Source organism: Embiotoca jacksoni, unplaced genomic scaffold (genome assembly GCF_022577435.1).
Source record: "Embiotoca jacksoni isolate LCO1_2020_lvr unplaced genomic scaffold, fEmbJac1.0.p SCAF_18, whole genome shotgun sequence".
NCBI lineage: Eukaryota > Metazoa > Chordata > Actinopteri > Embiotocidae > Embiotoca > Embiotoca jacksoni.
In genome coordinates, this window is record NW_027185318.1 from 11258866 (window position 1) to 11276740 (window position 17875).

A 17875-nucleotide genomic window follows, 5' to 3' on the forward strand; every position below is an offset into this window, starting at 1 on the left:
TTTTGCCCTAAGTTGAGTCTCCCATGTCTACTTTTCGCTCAAACATCCTGCCAATATCTTTTTAAATAATTTCCGTCTGTTATGACAGGAATGTTATTGCCACAGTTTTAATGTCTACTCACCGTCAGCAGCGTCTTCATCTCGGTTTTCAAACGTCTCATCTCCCTCAGCACTTCATTGGCTGTCCTCGCCGCCTCCTGGCTGTGATGGGTCAAAGACTGCGGGTGACTTCCTTCCGTTGTGGAAGCACCACGAATATACCGGTTGTCCCTGAATTAAAACATACCCACAGAGAATAAGATGTAAATGAACCTGACACAAAGTCAGTCAGTGTCCCTCCCTGCTGTGAACACGCACTTAGATGAACGGTGGATAAGTTGTTTTGAGAATTCCATCCATTCCGTCATATAACATTTTGGAAAGTCGAAAACGATTTTATCCCTTTTTTCAGTCAGCATATCGCCAAACCAGAAGTTAGCCGATTTCGCCGATGGAAGTTTCTAGTGCTCTGCCCAAAGAGCATCCTCGGTATACATTCACCCGGGAACCTCTCACCAGAAAGCAGAAGGCAATCCTCTGTGAAATACAGAGTGATTTATCACTTAAATTCAAAACAGCATTGTGTGAACTCGTTTGGCTTGAATGACCGTTAATTACCGAGTAAAAGCTGCATAATGAGGGTCGATCAAAAAGAGTGCAGCACAGCGAGGTGCTCAGAGCCGAAGGAAGCAGTAACCTTCGTGAGTGAGTCTTCCAAGTTACGTCCCTTGATCGACATCAGCGCCACAGGAAAATATATCAGACTCTATTCGCCTCCGACTCATCAGGAGTCAAAACAATGAAAACCTCTGACAGTGAGGTCATATCATCAATAACCTCCGACCAAATGTTCCTACTTTCATTTAATGATCTACACTGGGGAAACACACAAACAATAAGTACACACACACGCAGCAGGAAAAGCCCATCAGCAGCAGCAGTCTGGTGTTTACCAAGTCTCTCCACGGTCTGCTGCATCTGGAGTCAATCAGAGGACACCATAGTGTGTCTGTGTGTGTGTGTGTGTGTGTGTGTGTGTGTGTGTGTGTGTGTGTGTGTGTGTGTGTGTGTGTAGGTGATGGGTGGGGATAAAATGGCTGCTACTATCACCTCCTGCTCTGTCATTTAGCTGTTCAGAAATGATCACAAACAGCTGCTGCAGACAGTCTGCTGCTGCTGCTGTTGCCGGGCAACGCCTCATTGGTTTCCCATGGTGACAGTGAGCAGGGTTTACCATGGAGGATGGAGAGTAGCTTCCATTCACAGAGAGGAAAGACGAGGAGAAGGAGGAGGTGAGACAGGCCTCAGTTTACTCCTCTGGTTTCTTCCTCCTCCTCGCTGTGGACCTTTACGCGTGACCAATAATTCATGAGCGTTGTAGTAACGGGTGGAGATGAATATTAATGCTGTGTGTGTTAACCTTTTCTTTCATTTTGTCCTTGTGGTTTCCCATCATCCCCTTTCCTCCCCTCCCCCCCAAAGCAGACCCATGTGGGGGTAAAAGTGGGACAGTGTGCGCTAAATGAAGATAAACGAGGGGGAATATAAGAGAACAGTTGGTCTAAATGTGGATCCAAAACACGGATGCAACGTGGACTCAAACGGTCATAAATACGCAGAGGACCAAATGAGATCTGTAGCATCACCTGTAGTCAACGAATCAGACGAGACAAAGACACAATGAGACGGAGACATCTGCGGGGTGTGTGTGTGTGTGTGGGGGGGGGGGGGGGATATGCTGCTGAAGAAGGGTCGAAGGCAGCTCATTTGTCAGTCACAGATGTGGGGGAGGGGGTGAAGAGAGAGAGTGTGTGTGCGTGTGCATGTGTGGTAGAGACTGAGTCGTGTTGAGACACTCGAGGTGTGAGGACGGTGGGAGTGGGGGTGGGGGGCACTGGGGATGCTAGGAGAAAGAGAGTGCTGACATCACCGTCTATAAATGGAGTCGGCGCCGTGAGATGATGGGAGGGGGGTGGTGGGTGGGGGGGTGAGTCAGGAGAGGGGAACAGCCTCGACTCTGCGCTCTCACACTCAAACGGGCTTTATTGGCACGAACGTTACGCTATCGGTCGATTCCATTTGTCATTTTTTTCAACGAGTTATCGATCAGTATTGTACACGCCTTTCTTTCTCTCTCCGGCTCTTTGTTTCCTCAGCACATTCCTGAATAAATGATGTTTTCAACCAGGAAGCCGGTTACCGTGGCAACCGCAGTATCCTCCGCGGCAACAGAGGAGGAGGAGGATGAGGATGAGGATGAGGAGGAGGCTGGGAGACTGCACTGATGTGCAGACAGAAAAAAGAAAAACAGAAGAAGAAAAAAAAAAAAAGGCACAGATGAATGAAACTGAAGGGCGCATCCCAAATCTCTGCCTCCACTTGCACCTCGCTTATTTCGTTCGACGTTCGCCCACGTATAGCGCAAAACATTCAGCCGACGCGAGAACAGCCCGGCTGGTCGGAGCCGACCAAAAAAAAAGGTTACGTTGACTCAGATATCCAATTTAAAAACTGTGCTGAGCAGAACAACAGCTCAGACTCACGACACGGCCAACCTCGAGGTGGATGCGGTCATTTGTTTGTAAAAGGGGAGCAAAGCAGGAAGGACAGCAACTCGCAATTTCGACACGCTTTTGCTTATTTCTTTCCTACGTTCTCCAAAAACAACAACAGAAATGACACAACACACTTCTTTTTTGCGTCCGAATGAAGCGTCACGTCGTCGTCTCTCCCAGGTTGCTCGGCGCGCGTTCGTGCGTAAAAGCCTCTTGCGTACGTTTACGAGCTGTTTATCGGAGCCAGCGTCTTGCCCTTTCGACCTGACCCCGCGTGACTTTTGGCGAGACAGGTGGCATTTCTCATGACAAGAGGCTGGAGCCTTGTAGGGGATGATGTTAGCTGGGGCCGGGGGGGTGAACTCAGAGACCTGTTATTTGTGATTGAGTACGTTCTGAAGACGACAGATGGTCCTCTGAGGGTTCTTCCAGTAGAGCAGATCGGCTAAACAGTTTCCGTCACAGTGTGTCCATATTAATTCACTTATTCCGCGTTGAAAGTTACGTTTGCGCCGAAGGGAGCGGGACGTTTATTAGGAAAACCCGTTGAGCTGCCGTCAGATTGAGGGGAAAGCGCTGCAGCTGTGGAAGAGTCCTGGAGAGAGGGAGACTGCAGTGTGGAGTCTGTCGGCCTGTCTGCAGCTTCACTGCAGCACAAACAGAAAAACATCACGTCGAGGGCCTCGTCGACCAATCAGAAACCAGCAGAGCTGAACTGAGCGTGTGCACATTTTCACCTGTTTGGATCGGGACGTTGTCGTCGTGTGTTGAATGCGTCACCTGCAGTCAGAGTCAACACAGTAACACGGTACTGATTCTACCTGTAAACCAGCAACAGTGTCAGCAGCCCTGGAAGTCGTACAGTATCAGTAGTGTGTCAGTATCGTCGCTGTAGATTTGGTTTCTTGCTGCATTGCAGATCTTTCTCTTTGGGTAACAACACACCTGGACTGTGTGTGTGTGTGTGTGTGTGTGTGTGTGTGTGTGTGTGTGTGTGTGTGTGTGTGTGTGTGTGTGTGTGTGTGTGTGTGTGACGCTTAAGGTGCCCTTGGCACAGTGCAGCAGCTCGTTGTGTGCATGCTAATGTGCACAAACAGTGATGTGAGTGTGTGTGAGGGCGCCTTCAAATTCTGAACAGGAAACCACCTGGAGTCCCCACAATATGTGTGTGTGTGTGTGTGTGTGTGTGTGTGTGTGTGTGTGTGTGTGTGTGTGTGTGTGTGTGTGTGTGTGTGTGTGCGTGTACACTTGTATCACATATTGTGGGGACCCACCGCACTGGTCTGCTATTGGTGATGTTGTCTTGTATTGAAGTGCAACATACGTTTCACAACATTAGATATTCTTTGTGAACGGCGAGAACATCAGTGTGACATCGTCTCTGACGGTGAGTGATGCATTATGGGTTGCTTGCAGCCTTATTGTTTTTTTGTGGGGGAAAATGCTGCAGGCTTCAACACATTTTAAACAGTTCAGCACAGGGCGTCTGGTTCAGTACTTCCTGAAGTACCCAGTTCCCCCAAAGTTCTTTAGCGCGCTCCCACAACTGCAACGTGAAACCCCAAACTAACCAGATCAAATGTTTACAATACGACACAAACACAAACACAGCTTAGCTACGGCTAAAAAGCCAGCAAACGATGGCGAGGCAAACGGGGGTAAACGTTTCCAGGATGGTACATATTCTCTTTTATGTTACCCTGCAAAAACAGAAGCGTTGCCACCAAATCAGTCAGCACAGTGTTCGTCAGCCCGGGTTCACCTGCCGGAGTTTCTAAAGGCTCCTGTAACGCGTTCCGCTAATACGGAGGAAATGAACGCACGTTGAGCGAAAATGAGTTCGTAGAGTCTCTGAGGGTTTGACTGCAGAAATGAAGCAGAGAAAATCTGTGAAACAGCCAAAAGCAACAAGAAATTGATGATTCTGACTGCTTCAATTCTACTTTTTCATTTTTCCAGAGCTGTTGATACAAGATAATTATTAAGCAGTTCGGTTGGAGCAATGAAAGCAGTGAAGTTCAGCTCCTATTGTCGCCCGACTGTTTTTAACACTTATCATATTAACGTGCATCTTGTTGAAGCTTTTTGATGTTCCCAGCGCATTAAATAAATCAAACACAGGAAATATTTTTTGACAGATTGGGAGATCTTCGTACACTTCTTCGAAGACCTGCAACAACAGAATTTCCTAAATAAAGTTGTTCAGTCAGAAAGAAAAGTCACGTTTTACTGAAAAGGTTCATACCAATGGAATTTATTACAACTGACTCAGCTCCAAGGCACGTTACAAGATCAATTGTGTTTGTTTCATCTGCCTATCATTTTTATCTGCCACTACAGAAACAGAAAATACCAAAAAATAATAATAAACAGAAACAGGCCGACTTGTTCTTGCATTACTGTCAGCTGAATAATTTTTTTTTTTTTTAACTGAAAAACAGATCATTTTTCTTGCAGTAAAAAAATATTGAAAATAAAAAAACTTTAAATTAATAAATTCTCAATCACCAATTAAAAAAATAAAAAAAAAAAATCAAATTCTAAAAATAATGCTAAAAAAATTAAATAAGTTTCTATAAAAAAAATGAAAAACGTAATGATTTTTTTTAATTTTTTTTTTACATACATGACTTTATAATGTGATGTAGAAGTCTGTGTTACAGCGACTGAAACCTGTCTCACTCTCTGAACCTGTCTGGTTAAACACAACATCACTGTTCACACCTCTGTCACCTCCACAACAACACGACAACTTTTTCTGAAACATCCACATGTAGAATATTTATATGTTAAAAAAAAATCCTCCATCCTGAAACGATTCCTTCACTGCAGCCGAAAAACCTAATGTCTTCATTAAAATGGGTTAACGAAGACGAGGCGGCGCTCTTTCATTCTCATCGTACGCTGACGATCTCGTCTTATATATTTAGGTCACTGATCAATCCGGCCCGAAACTTTTAGATGTACAGGCTTGTGGTACATTTTCAAGCTATAAACTGAACCTTTAAATAAAGGTTGCTTTTTAAACTAGATAATAAATGTACAAATTACACAAACTTTCAAAGCATTGTTTAAACATAATTTCACTCATGTATTTGTCAAGTCTTCTACAATTACTTGATACCTGCTTTTTATCTGGAAGGAAAATCTGTCAGTGGACGAGAAACCTGCACTTCACTGTATCAAAGAGAAGTTTATTGACCCAAATTGTTGGTAATTTTAAACACCAATCAATCATTTTCTCATCGTTTCTCCAGTAGTGATTCTTTCATCTGATCTTAAAGGTGTGGAAAGACTGCAGCAACTCTTTAAATATCATCGTACGCTGACCATCCCCTCAAATATTTCAGTCTCTGATGAATCTGTACCCAAACTTTTTGATATACAAGAAACCTTTTTGGGGCTCAACCATTTTTTGTCATTAGACAATAATAGTATCCAGTTCCCATTCAAAGTTTCAATATGTTTCGCCCGTCTTAAGAGACAGATTATACAAACGTTCTTTTGAACCAGCAAACGATACTGCTTAACTTTACACTCAATTTATCTGCTGCTGTTTACTCAGTTGGTCACGTATTCTCTAAAGGTCTTTACACACTGAGGGCATTTATTTCCTACGATTACTTTGCAAGTTTTTTTTTTTTTTTTTTTTTTTAAACTATTGTTTTTGTCGTGATGCATCAAAAAAAAAAAAAACTTCAGAAAAAAGGTTGATTTTTCTGACCTTTCCCAACGTGAGAAAAGGCATCAACCAATCACATCGTGCGGAAGTGGAACGGACACCACATGACGGCTCCTGGTGACTGTCGATTGTTTGTGTCTGACTCAATGATATTGACTCTCTCATTTTTCTGAAGATTGACCTCACACGGATCTATTCGAACTTTTCTCTGACAAACTATCGCAAAATTCACATCGCTTTAAGTATGAAGACTTCTGATTCAAAATATTTGCAGACGAGTAATTTTTTGTGCCGTTTATTTAACGTACCCGGAGTGTGTAAAGGCTTTAAAATGTCAACCAGAGTCCGAGGTGACGTCCTCAAATGTTCCGTGGGTACTTTTGATTCAATGGTTAATTTAATGATTAATTATCAGAACCGATACAATTTGGACTTTTCTTGGTAATTTGGGGGATTTTAGTTTCATTATACTTTCTGTAAATTTGCAGAAGATTTCTGTAGGTTTACAGAAAATTAAGAATTTTGATTAAAAAAAATTAAAAAAAAACTGATCTCCAGTTGTGTGGACTTTGTGCTGCCACTGGATCGAGATGAATCAGGGGGATAAATACGAGCACTTGTCCATCCTGACTTAAATCAATATGCAAATCTAAACTTCAGGGCTTCATTGAACAATTGTTCAACGATTTTGGCCTTTGTTATTCACGACAGAACAAGTTTTATCGGTCTGCATTTCTCCACGCTGTCAGTATGTAATTGTGGTGGAGAGATAAAACATCCCTTTACTATCGTGTTTTTGTTAAGTGTAATATTTTTGACCTAAACCTCGTCTATTATAATATTGAGTCAGTCTTGAATGTATAATTAGTGCAAAACGTAAACAGATTTACCAGCAACAGTCCAACCTGCTCATTTCATCAGTTTCACTCTCAGCACCTTTCTGAGGATTTTATTTTTCTGTGTGTAAATAAAACTTTGACGTTACAGAGCAGGCTGCAGGTTTCTGCAGCGTCACCGAGTTAAACCAGAGATTTTTTCCAAAACACAACACAGGATGTAATTTTATGAGTTTCCCCATCAAAGTCTGATGGAATACCATGCAGGAACAAAATAAACTGTGATTTAATCACAATTCTGGCAAAATGTTACAATAATTCTTAATATGATATGATTGATAGAAATTGATGCAGCCTGAATCCAGATGAGCAGCAGAAAGTCGCTGGATGGATTAACCAGTGAAAAAGGTTTTTATTCTTTTTTCGAGTTGCAACGAGGAGTCAACTGATGTCCCGTCAAGATTTGAATCATCCGCAATGATTTTTGATAAAAACGGATTCAGTCATTTTTCATTTAAAGCTACAGAATGTACATATTTACATGATAACAAATGCTGTGTCTTTGAGTTTTGGACTGATGAATAGATGGCTTTGCAGAATTTAACTGCAAGATTTTTTTAAAGCCCGTTTTCTGCTTTGTTTTGCAGGAGTTAAAATTCAGTGCCTTTTAATGGATTTTTCAGCCCAATAAATCTTATAGAGAAAAAGGAGACAAAGCTCTGCAGTCTGGAACGATAAAACAGCGATTATCAACATCATTTGGTGTGTTTAGGAATCAGAGCAACCCTGTGGATTTTTCAGACAGGAATATTAAAGCTTTCCCGACTCTGCCTCGTGCTGCAGTGGGTCACAACAGCACAACAACATGTAGACACACTGATGGAGGAAGTATTTAGATACTTTACTGAAGTAAAAGTACTAACACCACTGTAAAAAATACTCTATTACAAGTAATATCCTGTGCCCAAACTGTAAACAAGAACATGTACTCAAAAGTATTAAAAGTAAAATAAGTCCAAGCAAATAAATGACAGTTACGCATATGATTCATCATGAGATTATCAATATTGATTCATGTGTAAACAGCTTTTAAGCAACTAATGATTGTTTTCATAATCTGGTGATTATTGTCTCGACCAATTGTTTGTAAAAATTCAGAGCACAAAGTGACTCCTTCACCACGCTTTCTTTTGTCTGAACAGCAGTCCAAACCTTAAAACTATTAAAAAAGCAATTTAAATATTGAAATGATCCAAAAGAAAAACAGCAAAGCCTAAATTTTCTGGAATTTTTACATGAAAAATGACTGAAAACAATATATAAAAATAGTCGCCAATCAGTTTCCCGTCAAATAATCAGTGAGTTTTTGAGCTCTGCTTGTTTAATTTGTAATAAATTATTACACTAACATGTATTAGAGAGTAGAGCAGGGAAAGAAAAGACTCAGTTAGGTACCTCAATGTGATTTTTGATCCAAGAAATGAGTGAAAACAAAAGATGATTGATTGATTGATTGAGATCAATAATCTCACTCCACTGACAGACAGAGGAAAGTCAGGTTTTGAGGCTCAGCAGCAGACTGACTGTGTGGTTCACATTAATGACTGGAATAGTCTTCTTCCTCCTCCTCCTCCTCCTCAGGGGTCTCTCTCCTTCTTTACCTTCACATCTCCGGCCAGGATGGTGGCTATCTCCCCCTGCATGAAGGCCCAGGGCACGTTGGAGCCGACCAGCGGGCACTTCTCCCCGCTGGGGCAGTACACCTCCCCGGAGGCCCCCTGGGCCTTGATGCTCTCTCTGGAGCACGGGAAGCAGAACTTGTGGTTGGGGACGGAAGGACACTGCACGAAGTGCGTGTCCTCCAAGCGTTCGTGGCAGATCGTGCAGCACAGAGGCCCGCTGTTGGCCATGGGGGAGTCAGGCACGTTCTGCGTGTGCACCTGGTCCATGCCACCTGCGGACTGACCGAGGTCTCCGTTGCGGGACGAAAGGCGCCTCTGGCCGGAAACGGAGGCCGGGGACACCGGGCTGCTGTTGGTGTGTCTGGAGGAGGAGGTGGTGGAGTGGACCGAGTCTCTGTCCTTGTTGGGAGAGTGCGCGTTCCCGAGCGTGTCCGCGACTGACATGAGCGCGGCCATTGGAGACTGTCCGTTCTGCGAGGGAGCGGCGGTGGACTCTGGGGAGGAGAGGCTGGGGTGTCCCGGGCCGAGCGGAGGCGGCGGTCCGCTGAAGGAGCTTGCAGCCATGGAGAGTTTTAGGGCTTCGGTCTGGCTGTTGATCCACTGCTGCCTCTGCTGCTCCTCTGTCAGCTTCAGGCCACCCTCAGCAGAGTCCGGCTCCGGGGACGCCTTTCTCTTCCTCACCCCGGCCCTGGAGCTACTGCCCCCGCTGCCTGAAGCCAAAGCTCGGCCGGGGAGCACCAGCGAGGTGGGGAGCAGCGGGTAGCTGCCGTCAATGTAGGGCTGCGGCAGCATGTCTCCCCCCACACACTCCTTAAAAACACGCAGGGACTCCGGTAATAAATCCCCGAGGAGACGCCAGTCCCCGGAGCCGTGCTTCTTCTCGTACTCCAGATACTTAAACCCGGAGGACAATCCTCGGCCGAAGTCCTTCATGCAGTCCTGGTACATCTGCTTGGCCACCCCCGAGGCGCTGGAGAACACGTTCCTGGAGCCGCTCGGGTACTCGATGAAGATCTTCAGCTCGTAGTCCATGCCGGGTTTGGCCACAGCGTCAAAGGCGAACACCCTGCCGACCAGCCCGTGGTCCTTCTTGAAGCGGACGTCAAACGGGGTGCAGCCGGACAGAGTGACCAGCGTGTCTCGCACCGTCTTCGGCTTGCTCGCCCACTCCTCCTGCCTGCTTCGGAGGCTCTCGCTCAGCTCAGCCAGAGTCTCCGCGTTCCTCTGCTTCTCCTTCAGCTCCCGCTCCTGGTCCGTGCTGGAAACCGACGCGGGACGCTTCCCTCCCGGTTCAGAGAGGACAGCCTGACCGGGCAGGGAGACACCGACCATGGAGCTCTGCGGGGGGGCTCTGCTCGCCATGCCGAGCGGGGACGGTCCGTTCAGCAGGGTCTGAGGCAGCAGGTTCGGGGGTACATTCATCTGTCCCGGTGCTGACACCAGCCCCCCGTGACTCCTGCTCCGCGAGTTTGGGCTCTGTCGGTTCAGCTCCGGTGGTCCATCGTCCGATTTAAACCCGTTCGGTCCTCCCAGTCCGTTAGGCAGCCTGCTGCTGCTGTGCCCGCCGTAGTCAAACCGAGCCCGGCTGTCCGCCCCGAGCGAGTACCGGTCCAAACCGGGCTGCTGAGACTTCCCCGAACCGTCTGCCTGGTGGTGGTGGTTCAGCTGTCCCACCGGTTCTTTCCCGGTCAATAACACCGCCTGGCTCTTTGCCACGGCCGGCTGCTGCTGTTGCGGAGGCGGCGGCGGCCCGCCTGCGGTGGATCTGCCCTCCTGGAAGCCGTGAGCCCGCTTCAGGTGGCGGGCTGTCTCGATGACGAACTCGATCCTGTCCGCGCCCTCGTAATTGACGCAGCCCCGACACACGGGCTCGGTGAAGTCCCAGATCATGGCCCAGGGCATGCGGGGCAGGTCGCACAGATAACATGATTGTCTGCGGGACGAGGAGACCTGCGGGGAGGACATCTTCCTTCTGCCCGTCTCCCTCCCTGCCTCCTCCGCGGAGCTGGCTCACCAGCTCCCCCGCAAAATCAGAGAAAGAGAACCGAGAGAGGAGGAATGACAGACGGACAGACTGCGGAGTCTCCTCTCGGGTTATTGTTCCTCCTCTTCCTCCTCCTGCTGCTGCTGCTGCTGAAGCTCCGTGTTGTGCTGCAGAAACGGAGGTGGTGGAGAAAGCAGGAGGAGTAGGAGGAGGAGGAGGGAGGTGTTTTTTTTTCCCTGCATGCATCACTCCCAGGGAAGCTGAGGAATTTGGATTGTGACCCCCCTCCCTCTCCTCCCCAACTCCAGGAATGCCACCTGGTAGAGTAAGTGACGTCACCGCCCCTCCTCCTGCATGATGCCACTTGTTGCCCTCCTCCCCTCCATCCTCCTCCACCTGTGTCAGCCCCCACCCCCCTTCCTCGTCATGAAGCCCTGCTCGCTCTAACTCAGTCCTGCTGCTTGTTTAAAGGCTTCACTCCGAAATCCAATCAATCAATCAATCTGCGTTGACACAGGACCTTTCCTGCAGGTGAGTGTTACACAGGTGACAGCTGAGACAAACGCACGAGAAAAATAAAAACAGAGATTCTTTTTTTTTTTTTTTTTTTGAATAAAAGTAGATGAAATAAAATGACAAGGGCGTTGATCTTGAGTTTAATAAAAACCGACCCGAGAGATCTGTTAATTGTAATCTAATTAATTAACCAAAACGGATCTCATTTTATAATTTGTTGAGGAAGCGCCTTAAAGATTTAATGTTCCGGTTTCTTGAACGTGAGAATAAACAGGAAACTGAATGTTTCTGGGATTTGGGAAGTCGATCGAACAAAAACGAGACGTTTAGTGAAGCCATTTAGGGAGCAAACTGCACCAGCCGTCTCCGGTTTGAAGAGGGTTTAATTCTCCACACTGCATGTTTCAGCTCTTCCCTTTGATGTTTGACAGGATTCAGATCAGGTCTCATAGAAGGCCACTTGATATTAGTCCAATGTTTTGTTCTCAGTCACAGGTCAAAGGTCCTCCAACAGCACACTGACCCAATACACGGCTAAAACCACCACTGGAACGGCCGAGATGGCTTTCTAACACCGATCGCTGCAGAATGCCGTGATAATCTTGAGTTTTGTCTCATCTGCTTGAAGGAAGTTCCCCCAGAAAGCATGGTAGCTCGTCAATATGCCTTTTTGGCGAATTCCAGCTGCATTCAGGCAGTTTGACTTTGTCATTAAAATTAATATATATATCAGGTCTCATAGAAGGCCACTTGATATTAGTCCAATGTTTTGTTCTCAGTCTATATATACATATATATATATATATATACATATATATATATATATAAACACTTGTTCATGATATTTGCAGCTGCAGTCACAGGAACATCAAGTTCACCATTTAAATAGGCTGAACAACTGAAAACGTGTGATAATAAGTAATTCATTTGAAATATCATTACAGCCCAATTATCCAAGATATTTTTCTGGGGGGTAACAACAAATCTGTCGACTCCCTTTTGCAATAATCTTTAAAGAAGAAGCAATAATTCATGACCAAAGGGTGTAGGTATTCATGAGACAACTACTCCGTTCATGATCCCGATGTGTTTTTTTTTTTTTTTTAAAGATGAGAGCAGTTTAAGGTGGACTGTTTGCTGCAGAGGTGTCTGTGTTGCTAGGCAGGTTTCACATCTCTGCGTCCCCACACCCCCGCCTCTGTCTCTCAGTGCCTATAGTGAGACTCGATGGAGCTCTTTGTGTTTCAGATCATTTTCCGTCCCTGCCTCCAGAGGTTTTCTGCTCACGTTTTCCCGCCGGCGCGGAGAAACATCGGAGACGACGAGTCGATTCATCAGAGCACAGGAAAAAAAATTATCTGGTGTGATAATCAATTAATTGAAAAAAAAAACGGTCCAGAAGATCCGGCTCTTCCTCTGCCAGGGGAGGGAAGATTTGGTGCTCGTTTATACTGACACATAACAGAGATATGTGCTGCACTTATGTAGCACTTCTTTACCTCCCATTCACTGTCAAACCACTGATGGACCTGCCACCACAGACTGCATAGAAAACTGGATGTAGACTCCCGGTCTGAAAAGCAACCGCATTAACATTATTTATCTTATGTTGCTTTTACATTTGGTCTTGATGCCTTTTTTTTTTTTTTGTAAAACACTTTGAAATACCTTGTTGTAAAAATGTCGCACACAAATAAACTTGCCTCGGAAAATTTCGATGTTAAAATGTTATATTTTTATATTGACGTAATATGACAAATCCGGCTAAATAAGGAGCCCAGTGTCACCACAAAGCATGCAATACACCCGCCAGTCCGCCAGAGGGCAGCGTGTCTTTGTGACGTCTGGCATCGCTTTGGCGTGAGAAGTACGAAGCCTGTGAAGTCTTTATATTGAGGCTGGAAGACACAAGTGACGGCAAATGGACGGCCGTACGGGAGTTCGAAACCCTAATCACGTTTCTTTTGTCCTAAAGCACATCGATTTGTACACACCGTGTACGCCGTGACCCCGGAGAGCTGCCCTCTAGTGGACTGAAGGGTGTATTACACGCTTTGCTCTGACCCTGGGAAATTTTTAAATCTACTGCTAACATTAGTGTTTGGATAAGTCATATAACATGTAATAATAAAGTATTTGCATTAAAGCGATGTGAAGTAAAAGCCAGAGTCATCGTCCTGTTCACAGACACCGGATGAGCTGCAATTTATATAAATGCACGACTGCAGCTCAGGTTCGTTTGTTATGTCACGTCAATTTCTGTGTGATTCCCTGTTGGCTGAACACCATATTGGTAACACGCAGAAAACACCATGACAACGTTTAGAATATGGAAAAGGTTAAAAAGGGTGCTGCTTTCCTCGTGTTGGTGCGTAGAGAGAAAATCATCGCAAAATCGATGCATTCTGGGGAAAAGAATATTAATTCGAAGTCACCGACACTGTATCTCCAGGCGAAGGTTTAATGTCGGCTGTTTGGCTCAGTGCCAGCTATACACACACACACACACACACACACACACACACACACACACACACACACTAGCACCAGCGCGCCTCTGATGGATACCATCTGCGTTGCCGTGGAAACGTGCCCGGCGACCGCGCTGCAAGGAGAGAGAGCAGCTGAATACATGACGAGCTGCAGCCTTGTTCACCCCCCGAGTCTCGCTCTCTATGAATGATTATGCAAATTGGGCCCCCCCTAATCTACATACACACACACACACACACACACACACACACACACACACACACACACACACACACACAGAAAGCTGCTGCAGTGTTCTGCTCAGACATTCGGAGGCTTTAAATGCAGATACAGTCTGCTCTGAATTTCCACCAGTTTCATCTTTTCTCTGACAAACATGACAAACACGTGATAAGTGACTGCACATGACGTCGGACTCTTTGTAGTCTCACGTGTAAAAAATGTGTAGGGATTAGAAAATGTCCGTTTTTTTGTTTGTTTGTTTTGTTTTTAACGTGGGATGCTGGATGAACGTAATAGATGGGAGCCGTCCGACCTGACGGCGGCAGTGTTATCGCTCCTGCTCCGATGCCTTAACCCAGACACAATGATGCAGAGGTGTGTCCGTTTGTGTCGTTGACACGGCAACACGATGAAGCCGCGGCTGGTTACAGGTTCGGTTCGCGGTGGCATTTAGTTTCTATATTGGAGAGTTTCGATGACAATAAAATTTGATGAGCGCTCTCTGTTTTACGTTTCAGGTCTACGGTGAAATCAGAAAGTTGAACGTACCCGCAGCCACAGAAACGCGTGTAAACGCAGGCGCTGATGTTGATCAAGAGACGTAATTTGGAATATTTACTCACTAAGGTTATATTGCTTCCTCCGGCTCTGTGAACATCACTGTGCTGCAACAGGAACAATCTCTAAACATTTCGATCAATCCTCGTATACAAATAACGGTGCCGTGTATGAGGACCTCTACGTTTATTTTGCTTTATACTGGACGACAGTTTATATACAGATGAGACTCGGATTTACGTTCCCCGTCCTGGTAGCGGGCTTTGACTCTGCTGCCAAAAGCACACAAGTAGTTTTGCAGTTTATGACGTCGGAAGATCTCACAAACTCTCCTGGAAACAATGCTGTTCAGCTGCTGCGGCCACGACTGAAGAAAAGGAAAGGGGAGCCATGCCTTCCAAAATAATGCCTCATCTGTCCTTCCACGTGTGACTGCAGAACGGTGAAGCTTTGTGCTGTAACCAGGCTGCAATAACTACGAGCACGTGATTGTGATTAGTGAGCCGACTGATTTGGGTTTTGGTAGGCGTCCTTTTGTGCAGCAGCTGTGTGCAACATAAGGCGGTAGAAAAACATGAAATCTATCAGTCTGATCCGACTCGTATTCAATTAAGTAGAATAGACAGTTTCCCAACACGTGATTGTAACATTTCAGAAAAGACAGCGGCATGTTTCTGTGTGTTTGCTGAGGCTGCACAAACATGATTTTAACCTCTGGTTTCTGTCTTATAGCAGTTCTGTAATATCAGAAAACGACTCGTGTATTTAAGGGTTGAAGACGTCAAATGAAAAAAAAACAAACCCCGTTGTGTTTGGTGTTGTTGCCGTGTTGATGAACGTCGTGAACGCTCGTGTTTTTGATCCTTCCTGCGGTTTGTGCTGCATATTCACAAGATCTGCTCCTGATGTGCTTCAGCAACACCGACGGGCCACAAACCTCCGTCTGCAGGATTCGGTCTCTTTAGTAAAACGCTCACGATCGAACCCGCAGAAACACTGTCTCTCCTCTCCCCTCCTCCCCCCTCACCTGGTTTGCTCTGGCCATTGGTCACGGCGGCGCGTTTCCATGGCAACTGGGACGGTTTCCACGGTGGCGGCGGCAGCAGCAGCAGCAGAAGCGCCGGTCGCCGGGGAGCTCAGCTGCTGGTTGCTGAGGCCGTTTGCTGATAGAAAGAAGGAGACAAAGCAGAGCTGTGATCAGAAAGTCACGATCAGAATACCTGCAACATTTGCCAGAACATTTCCCTATTTCATATTTTTCCAGACTCGGGAAATGGCTTTTTAAATGTTTCCAGGTTTTCCAGACAGATCTTAAAAATAAAAAAAATATATATATTTTTCAGGATTTCAGTAACAAATATGGTGATGTGATTCATCCACACCCCCTCCCCCACCACACACACGTGCACACGCACCACTGACTGCAGGATTGAAGCTATAAATAGCTGGTCTGCTACAAACACTCGTTACCATGCCAACCCCGTCTCTATCCCCTGAAAGAGCCTCAGTCTCTACAAACACACACAGACAGACACACACACACGCAGCTGATCTGTTCTGCTGCATCACGTTGCCACGGTAACGGCGCACAGGAATAGGAACAGCAGTTACTTGTCAGAGAGAGACGCTACTGCCACCTGCTGCCAGCAGCGACTCACAGCCTCTCAGCTCCGACACCGTTTATCAATCGACGCCAGATTTAATCAATCGCAACATTAATATAGATTCTTGGGAGACATCATCACATATAGAATTAGTGAAATATAATTATACTTGTTCAACCGTCACACATTACATGACAAAGCAGGGCATCTGCAGAGTTCACCACATTAAGTCTTTTTAATCATAATTTAATGGGGTTTTTTCACAGTCATACCAGCAAGAGAACGACAGAAATGATCGACTTGGCACACTGATTTATAATTAACTTAACATTAATACAGCCCAAAAAATTACATCTCAATTCTTCTCAGTTTAATGGACAATTCCCAAATTCATTTTCTTTTCTTTAACATGACTCAAACAGTTTTCTTTATCAAAACTGTTTGTCTCTGCTGAGTAACTACAGCCGACCTGGACACGGTTCTTTATTTAACTGCCTCGCCTTCATCAGGCAGACGTCTCAGGCTTTCATCATACTGTAAATATCACGTACTAAACTCACCTCTTTAAATTAATAGGAACAAGATATGCAGACGACCGAACATTTCAATCGATGAACAGGTCACATATTCACACATTGTGTGTTTTTACCTGCTGCGTCCAGGTGTCTGACCTGCAGGTTGGCTGGTGGACCTGAAGCTCTGAGGTCAGAGGTTGTAGGGGCGTGGCCTGTTACTATTCTGAGGGCCGACTCCAGCAGCTGGCTCTGATTGGAGGAGAAGAGAGGAGAGCCAATGAGCATTCAGAGAGCAGAGTGAAGCGGCAGCAGCTCCTGAACAGGTGAGTGTGTTTACCTGCAGCTGCATCTGCTGGCTCTGAAGCGTCTCCAGGTGCTGCAGCGTCTGCTGGCTCCACCCCCTGCCCCCGCCCTCCCTGACAACAGAGCAGACAGTGATGTCACAGTACACCAGGTACCAACGCAGTACATTAATTAATCCAGCCGTCAATCCACGGGAAATTAACTACCTACAACTTCAGTGATGGCATTTTGTTAAGTTTTAAAATATTTTGCCTGCAACCTCCAATCTGTCAGCCCACCTACTGCAGAAGCTGCAGGATGGATGTGTGTGTGTGTGTGTGTGTGTGTGTGTGTGTGTGTGTGTGTGTGTGTGTGTACCTGTCAGCCTGCAGCAGTCTCTGTACGCCGTCCGCCAGCTGAGACACTCGGGCCTCCATGTCTGACTGAGCCTGCACACAAAAACAAAAACAAACAAATAAACAGCTGAACATAAACAGTACTGCAGTGAGTACTACAGTACGGCAGTGAGTAGTACAGTAATGCAGTGTCCCTGCAGCTCAGTGAACTGATCTCACGTCAGGTTCACCTTGATGAGTGGAGCAGCAGCAGCAACAGCTGCAGCTGCAGCAGTCGCTGCTGCGTTGGTAGCGTCCCCCGGGCGACCAGAGGACAGAACCGCCTCTGTCCGGACCGCCGCCACACCTGCTGCATCATGGGAGCTCGGACGAGGAGCATCCTGGGGGTTTGTTGTGATCTGGAGCGCCTTCGGGTCCAGCATCTGCACTCTGACCAGCCTCCTGTGGGGGGCGCTGTGAGAGCTGCGCAAGAAATACAGGCACGGACAGCAGGGAAAGGAGAGTCAGGACTTCAGGAGGAGGTTGCACTAGAATGGATCGGCCAGAGGGAT

At 46.2% G+C, this 17875-nt stretch overlaps 2 protein-coding genes across 2 annotated transcripts in view; both read right to left on the reverse strand.

Moving 5' to 3' along the window:
• The window catches only part of kiaa0586 (KIAA0586 ortholog), a 32010-nt gene that overhangs the window by 12360 nt on the left and 1775 nt on the right, over positions 1–17875 (reverse strand). Inside the window, exons 3-8 of the mRNA XM_069152786.1 lie at positions 17555–17786; positions 17347–17417; positions 17024–17102; positions 16821–16935; positions 15595–15730; positions 123–270 (exon numbers count right to left, since the gene is read on the reverse strand). Coding sequence (XP_069008887.1) covers positions 123–270; positions 15595–15730; positions 16821–16935; positions 17024–17102; positions 17347–17417; positions 17555–17786 — 781 coding nt within the window. The remainder of the gene's footprint in view (positions 1–122; positions 271–15594; positions 15731–16820; positions 16936–17023; positions 17103–17346; positions 17418–17554; positions 17787–17875) is intronic.
• irf2bpl (interferon regulatory factor 2 binding protein-like) lies at positions 4829–11056 on the reverse strand. The gene has a single exon (XM_069152787.1). The coding sequence runs from the start codon at positions 10757–10759 to the stop codon at positions 8750–8752; it is 2010 nt and encodes a 669-aa protein (XP_069008888.1). The 5' UTR covers positions 10760–11056; the 3' UTR covers positions 4829–8749.